This window comes from Eptesicus fuscus, chromosome 14 (assembly GCF_027574615.1).
Source record: "Eptesicus fuscus isolate TK198812 chromosome 14, DD_ASM_mEF_20220401, whole genome shotgun sequence".
Classification (NCBI taxonomy): Eukaryota; Metazoa; Chordata; class Mammalia; order Chiroptera; family Vespertilionidae; genus Eptesicus; species Eptesicus fuscus.
In genome coordinates, this window is record NC_072486.1 from 53355565 (window position 1) to 53363430 (window position 7866).

General features: G+C 39.2%; 1 protein-coding gene across 3 annotated transcripts in view; it reads left to right on the top strand.

Moving 5' to 3' along the window:
• The window catches only part of BRAF (B-Raf proto-oncogene, serine/threonine kinase), a 129729-nt gene extending 124126 nt beyond the window's left edge, over positions 1-5603 (top strand). For all 3 annotated transcript variants that reach the window (XM_054726046.1, XM_054726047.1, XM_008150468.3), the window contains one exon: positions 4242-5603. In XM_054726046.1, coding sequence (XP_054582021.1) covers positions 4242-4264 — 23 coding nt within the window. In that variant the 3' untranslated portion in view covers positions 4265-5603. The remainder of the gene's footprint in view (positions 1-4241) is intronic.
• The last annotated feature ends 2263 nt before the right edge of the window (positions 5604-7866 follow it).

Here is a 7866-nt window from a genome sequence, read left to right on the forward strand (position 1 = left end):
ATGCCAGAATGTTCCTCATCCTTTTGAAACTGCCTGAAAAGTCACCACAAAGAAAGAATGGGGATTTATTCTGGTAATAATGACTAGCCCTTTCTATCTGAAGCAGTGATTGATTTGTGTACAAAATAACATTGTTAGGTTTTCATAGCATATTTTCTCTTTAAGGGGAATTTTTATAAAAGTATATGTAGAACAGCCACTGAAATATGCATTCAATTCTGGAATAAAATGTAGTGATTTAATAATATCTTAAAACTAGTTAATAAAAGTCTTAGTTTTCAAATAAACCATGATATTTGAGGTATCTAAAATCACAGGGTCTTCCCAAGTGTTCTCTGCCCTATCCCTAATAAAGTCAAATGGAAAATAGAGGTTAGCTGTTTCTCATCCAGAAAGGAGGTATTTGTTTTAAGCTTTATTTTGGCCTCTGATTGATTTTTCAGTTAATAATATATCGAGATTTTTTTTTTAATCTGAGTATTTCACTTCAAATAACTTCACACAAGCACAATTGATTCTTATTTCAAATAAAATAAGTCAGGAGGTAGGATAATAGAGATTGCCAGATAATGTAGGAAAGACTAAGCAAGAAGAGTTTTTTTTTTCCCAAAAAAAGCAGATCCATCACCTTTTACCCTCATCTTTTTCTTAAATTTCTCTGTGATTTCAGGGACATATATAGAAAGAGTTTATTGATCCCTAAACTCAAAGTTCTTCTTGTGCTTGACTTTTTCTCGAGCTGAAGTCTGAGCTTGAAAAGAATTGCATTCCATTAAAAGCAGTGCCTCGGGTGGGATGGTCAGTAGTGGTCGCCTTACTGCTATTCTATTTGCACTGTGTTGGTAAGAGTTTGTGCTTTTGGGGTGTTTTGGATGTGTTGTGTGTTTTTTGGGGGGCGGTGGTTTGCTGTCTGCCTTTCCTTTTATTTTTCAAAATTTTTAACAATTTGAAATTTCAAATATTTAAACATTTGAAATTTAAGCTTTACAAAAATTTTACAACATTATTCATATATCCTGTATTAAGATTCCTCAATTGTTAATACTAGAGGCCTGGTGCACAAAATTTGTGCACTGGGGGGGGGGGGTACCTCAGCCTAAACGGGAACGGGCCTAAGCTGTTAGTCGGACATTCTTAGCACTGCTACAGAGGCGGGAGAGGCTCCCACCACCGCTGCTGCGCTCACCAGCTATAAGCCCAGCTTCTGGCTGAGTGGCGCTCCCCCTATGGGAGCACACTGACCACCAAGGGGCAGCTCCTGCATTGAGCATCTGCCCCCTGGTGGTCAGTGTGCATCATAGTGACTGGTTGTTCCACCGTTTGGTCGAGTTGCATATTACCCTTTTATTATTATTGTTAATATATTTTCTTAATCCTCAGCTGTTTTTTTCATTTTATTTTTTTTACTGATTAAGGTATTACATATGTGTCCTTATCTCCCCATTGCCCCTCAAATCCCCCTACTTGTTTTTATTTTTAATGCTAATATTCAGGTTTATGGAGTAGAACACTCTTCAACAAAATGGAGTGTCTGATTGTAATAATGAATAAGAAATATTGAAGATTTTTTCCAGGTTATATTTTAATGTAATATCTAAGATTTGGCATAAAGTTGTCATTTTCTGATATTCTCACTTAATAGATGAATTCTAGCATTTTTATGAAGATTTTCTGTTAAGTAAATCTTGTTTTTACATTGGCTTCCTACAGTGACTACTCATAGTAATGTTGAAAATTGCTTTTAAGAAATTTGTTAAAATACTGAAAAAAATAGCAGTCTTAAAACCATAAGGTACTCAAACCATAATGAGAATGTTTCTTGAGTCTCTATTAACATACCGAATTTTCCTGCGTATAAGACGACCTTTTAACCCAGGAAAATCTTCTCAAAAGTCGGGGGTCTTATACGCCAGAAAATACGGTAACCCGCCCATCATTTGGCAATAACTCACTTTAATTCTAAGTTGTAAATACCATATTTTCTGGCGTATTCAGAATGAGAAAATGAATTATTAATTATTGAAAATTGTTTAGGGGCTTGTTAATTGTTAAGACCCTGGACTTTGGAGTCAGCACCTGGCTTTGCATTACAACTCTTCCGTTTTCTAGCTGTGAGATCTTGGGCAAGTTACTTAATCACTGTAAACCCAGCTTGTTCCTTTGTAAAATAAAGAGAAGTAATAGCACCTGCCTCATAGAGTTATTAGGAGGATCAGATGCAAATATATATGAGGTATTCAGTGACCTCACTGATATATAACAGGCGCTCAACTAGTTGCTAATATTAACAACACTAGAGGCCCGGTGCATGAAATTCGTGCATGGAGGGGGGGTTCCCTCAGCCTAGCTTGCACTCCAATCAGGACACCCCTCTCACAATCTGGGACCGCTGGCTCCTAACAACTCACCTGCCTGCCTGCCTAACTGCCCCTAACCCCTCTGCCTGCCTGCCTGATCACCTCTAACCTCTCTGCCTGCCTGCCTGATAGCCCCTAACGGCCTCTGCCTGATCACCCTAACTGCCCTCCCTTGCTGGCCTGATTTCGCTCCCAACTGCCCTTCCCTGCCGTTCTTATCTCGCCCCCAGCTGCCCTCCCCTGCCAGCCTGGTTGCCCCTAACTGCCCTTCCCTGCCGGCCTGATCTTGCCCCTTACTGCTCTCCCCTGCAGGCCTGATCGCCTCTAACTGCCTCTGCCTGCCTGATCACCCCTAACTGCCTTCCCCTGCCAGCCTAATCTCACCCCCAACTGCCCTCCTCTGCCAGCCAATTTGGTTCTGATTGGTCAGTTTCTATGCCAGTCAGCGTCTCTGGGCCTATCAAATGGGCCTGATCAGAAAGGTGGGGCTGATCAGCAGCCCCGGTGGAGTCCTGGAGAGAAATGGAGGCGCAGCTGTTGGCCAGGCTGGGAGAGAAAGAGAAGCAAGTTCTGATCAACGGCTGCCACAGAGGCTACGGATCAGACCCTGCCTCTCTCTCTGAAGGCCTCTCTCCGGGCCTGATCCGCCGCCCCCTAGTCAGTCAGTGCTGGGTCGGAGAATCTAATAGCAATCAGAAAAGAGTAGGTTACTTTTGGATTAAACAGTATATTCATATAAGTGAATACATTATTCACTTATAGTGTATAAGTGAATCTTCCTCAGAAGCTGCTATTACTAAAAAATGATGTTAAGGCTGACTAAATTCTGATAGTTCTCAGTTATTAACCAACCCCCCAGAAATTAACTATGGTGTATATAATAAGAGGAACCAACCCCTACTTATAAGTAGAAGCTGTGGACAAAATGGTAGGTTAATAATGGCTCTTCTATGAAGCCCCCAAATTCAGTAAGCTAAAGGAGTGTTGTTGTACCTCAAACAGACATCATGGTTTTAAGAATTCTTATGCTGAGAATGATGTCCAGTGACATGTGCCTATATGTAATTTGTTGGTAGTTTAAAAGGTGAAATGAACTAGAAGATGGAGGGTCGGTTTTCCTTTTCTCCTCTCAAATGTGTAATGTGGACAAATCATTTGACCTCTTAATTTTATCTTTTGCATATGAGGATAATTTTTGCTTCTTCTTTCTAATAGTGGCATTATAATGGAAATGAGTTGATAATTCAGGGGCAAACCAACCCTACTATTTTACAATCTATTTCTGAGATATTTTGTTCATTGGAATGGTTTTCAGCTTGATTAGAACCATAGCATGTAAAATCCAACTAGGAAATTATCTGCAGACATGATATTTAACCCATTGTATGCCATAAGTGTCAGTAGACGCAAGCAACAGACCTTCCCCACAGGCCACGTGTGCCTATAAAAAAAAATTTTTTTTTTCCCTAAGTGGCAGCCCCAATCAACTTTAAAACTATTTTTTTGTGAGAATTTTCAGCTGAAAATATTCAAGAACACCCAAATTGTGAGTAATATATTTATTTTTATAATATTCATTGTAAATTGATTTTTTTAATTAAATTCAAAATATCGTGGCTTGTGGGATGGTTTCCGTTTTGGATACGTGGCAGTAAACTGCTTAATTGATATAATTGAACCGTAGTCTATGTACTATGCAAGTTGTCTTCTTTCATAGGTTTCAACCATTTTTGCTTTTTAAATTGATGATGTTGCTAGATTTGTAATAGACAGCTAGTCACATTTCAGTGAGGTTTCAGTGAGGCTTTTCTCTTTGTCTAGGTTAATTAAGAAACCTAGGTTAAGATAACTTTTTTAAAATTAGCTCTTGTCCTCCCTCTACAGGAGAATTTGCAGCCTTCAAGTAGCCACACCATCATGGCAGCATCTACTCTTATTTCTTAAGTCTTGTGTTCGTACAATTTGTTAACATCAAACACAGTTCTGTTCCTCAGATCCTTTTTTAAAGAAATGAAATTTTCAATTCATAAGCTGATGTGGAACAGAATGGAAATTCCCATCCAAGAAAAGAGGGAAGAATGTTTTAGGAACCAGAATTCTCTGCTGCCAGTGTTTCTTCTTCAACACAAACACCACGTGCATACAAGTCTGCCCAGTCCCAGGAAGAGGAGAGACCCTGAGTTCTGGCCTTTTGATGGTCAGGCATGATGGAAAGACACTGCTGCTACAGCTTGGGAGATTGGCTCTGGAGTCTGCCGGTCGACTGTGCCCTTCTAACCACCAGATCAATGTGTGGCTGATCATCTGATGGGGCAGTTGCAATCACCAAGCATCGTTCTCTTTCCTGTTCTGGGATTCTGTTGTGGAGCTCTTTTCCCTAGCCACCACTGGTTAATTTCTGAGGGACGGAACAAAAATGCAGCATGCCCTACCTGTGTAGTGCACGTTCAGTCCTTGACTCATTTTTATCAAAATGAAGCTATTTTATTTAAGTGGAGGATGAGAGGGAGACAGAGCTACGTTTTGGTGCAGAGGAAAAGGGAATGCTGCATCTTTTTCCTGACCTCCTGGGTTTCTGGCTTCTGTTTCCTTGCTCACTGAGGGTGTCTGCCTACCCACGCAGGCTGGAAAGTGCTGGCACACATTGCCTTCTTTGCTCATTGGGTCCAGCAATGAAGAGAAGTGTCTGGGGGGAGGGGGGGTTCCCCTCCACAATATAGCAAGTTCTCAGGAAAATCTTCCTCCCAAGCTCTTCCAGTCACCAAGTACTTACGTGGCTACTTTGCCCAAGGCACAAAAATGCCATGGTGGTATTTAGTTAAAAGCCTACAGAACTGCTTGATAACAGTTTTGAATGTGAGACATTTATGTAATTTAAATGTAAGGTACAAGTTTGAATTTCTGAGTTTCTTCTATTATATTTTTATTAAAAATAATTTTCAGATTTAATTGAATTGGAATAAAACAATACTTCCCATTAGAATTATATATCCTGAAAAATTGTATTTTTGTTATATAAACAACTTTTAAAGAAAAATCATTATCCTTCCTCTACCTAAACATGGGGAGTCTTAACATATGACAAATATTTATAATTTTTAAATTAATGGTACTTGCTGGATCCACACTAACATCTTTGCTAATATCTCATTGTTTCTTCCAGTTTACTCTTACACTACATCCTCATTTTCTTTCTAGTCTTTTACCTAGAATATGCAACCTAAAATAAAAATGGTGGTATCTCCATTCATTCTTCTTTTTCCTTTTTTCCCAAGCCTGGTCTTCAAAAGGTTGGGTAATTTGGCAGCTGAGTTCCCCAGGCAGATAATAGAGCAATTTTGGGTGTATTGGGACTGAGAGAGTATGTGTGAAGCCTAATATCAGTTGTTTTTACAGAAAGAGCTGCTGCAATATTAAGAACCTCATTCTTTATATAAATGGAAAATATAACCTAGCCATAGCTTCCTTTGGCATTTACTAAAGAGTGGTGTAAGTCACGATAGTAGCAAAGAAAGTGACTCTGGAAATATTAATGGGAAATACCTCCCTTTTATGGATCTAGAATCTCTTACCAGGATTTGGGAATGTAAATCAAATCAACTGTACTTAGCCCAACCAAGCTAGGTAGCCAAGGATCTGAGAGAAATTGGATAGAACTATTTTAAAAAGCAGGGAATTAGAAATTGTTATTTTAAAATTTCAAATTGTAACTCACCCTGCTATCTTTCGGCCTACTAACACTCACTGCCATTAGATTTTTGCTAAAATACCTGTATCACAGGAAGGCCTACTGAAAATTGCACGGACATGTAAAAGGTTGTCCCAGTAGAATGGAAAGTATACTGAAGCTATTGGTGAATTTGAAAAGCAGTGTGTTCTTAAGTCTTACATGAGCAGAGCAGTATCTTAACAAAATTCACAAATTACAAAGATGTAAAACGGTTCATGCTCATTTGAAGAGCATTGTCTATTTTTCTTTCTAAATATGCCACCATAGATGCTTTTAAACATGCTTGTGTTCCCTGTACCAAGATTGCAGAGAGCTGGTCTTAAACTATAGGCATGTCTGCTGAGCAGGTAGAGCTGCTAGAGGCTCGGGTGCAGGACTGCCTGGATGGCTGGAGCAGTACAGGACCTAGTTCTGGGGGAAGCTTGGCATTGGGGTTTTCCAAACAATATTCAAGGTGATATACTTTTTTCTTCCCTTTCTTTTTAGAGTAGGTTGCTATCTCATTTGAAAAGGAGAAACAGACTCTATCTCAAATGAATCTGTGCCCAGAAGCCAGGCTCAGGGTATTCTTGAGAAATTTTTATAGAGCCCTTAAAAAATAAAATTTGAAATTTTCCCCTTTCTTCCTTTTTTTTCATCAAGTTGTTTTTTCTCTAGTTTACAGTTGACATGAAAAGGGGGTTTCCCTGTGAGTTTCACTTGCTTTACTGTTCGATGCTTAACTACAGATAGACTTGCTGAGCTCCTAAGAAATACAAGGAAGAACTCCTTGACGTGCAAAGCACTTTATGAGTAATTGAATGGATAATATGTGGCTGCTTCACTGATTATTTCCCAAGGCGGTAATTACCTGTCTTTTCCGTAGAGTGGCTGCAGTGCCTTCCGTGGGGCCTTTTATTTTGGGTAAGGAGAGGTGAAGCCTGAAAAATTTGAGAGTAACCATGAAAGATTGTTTTAATCCTGATGGACTTGTTTTGTTTTTTCCTAGCTGGTGTACTTTATCATTAAACTACAGTTTAGGGTGTAGATTTTTGCCACTGAAATAATATTGACCAAAAAGTAGTTTATAAAAGGGATTTGTGAATAGAAAAATCCAGTGTGATTCTTTGTACTTAGATGCACCTTAAAAGAAGGCTCTGTCTAGCTGTCAAAATCTGGTTTCTGGACATGCAGTCCCTGATTGTATGTGAGATCTATATGATGTACTGGGACATCCTAGAAGATAAAATCACATATATGAAGTATATGTGTTATATTCATGTTGGTGTTGGAGAAGAAAGGGCGCTATATTGTTAGGTATAAAGAGATAATTCAGGACTTCACCACTGTCCACCTGAAACTAAGTATTTCCTAGATTCTCGAGGGATGTAGTCACAGCTCTTAATCACATAATGTTATCGTTTGTTCATCAGGCAACGTTGACACTGCTGCACACCCCTCCTCAGCCTCACCGCCCCACCTGTACATTCACCCTCTGCCTCGGGCAAACCTCATCTAGCTTTAGTTTGAAACATACTACAGCGTTCAGGTGACCTCTTCAAAAAACTACCTCCTCAGAATGAGGTAATGAATATTTATTTTAAAATATGAAGTCAGGAGCTCTAGAACATGAAGATGATTTAGGATTTTAACTTTTATGTGTGCTTGTATTTGAACGCTCTCATTTTGTCCTAAAGGGCATTATACATTTAGGCAGTAATACTGAAAAATGTAGCTCAAGAGTGTCTGAATGTTGTTGCAAATGGTGCCAGAACCTGTTTAGGGGTACGTTTCAGAATA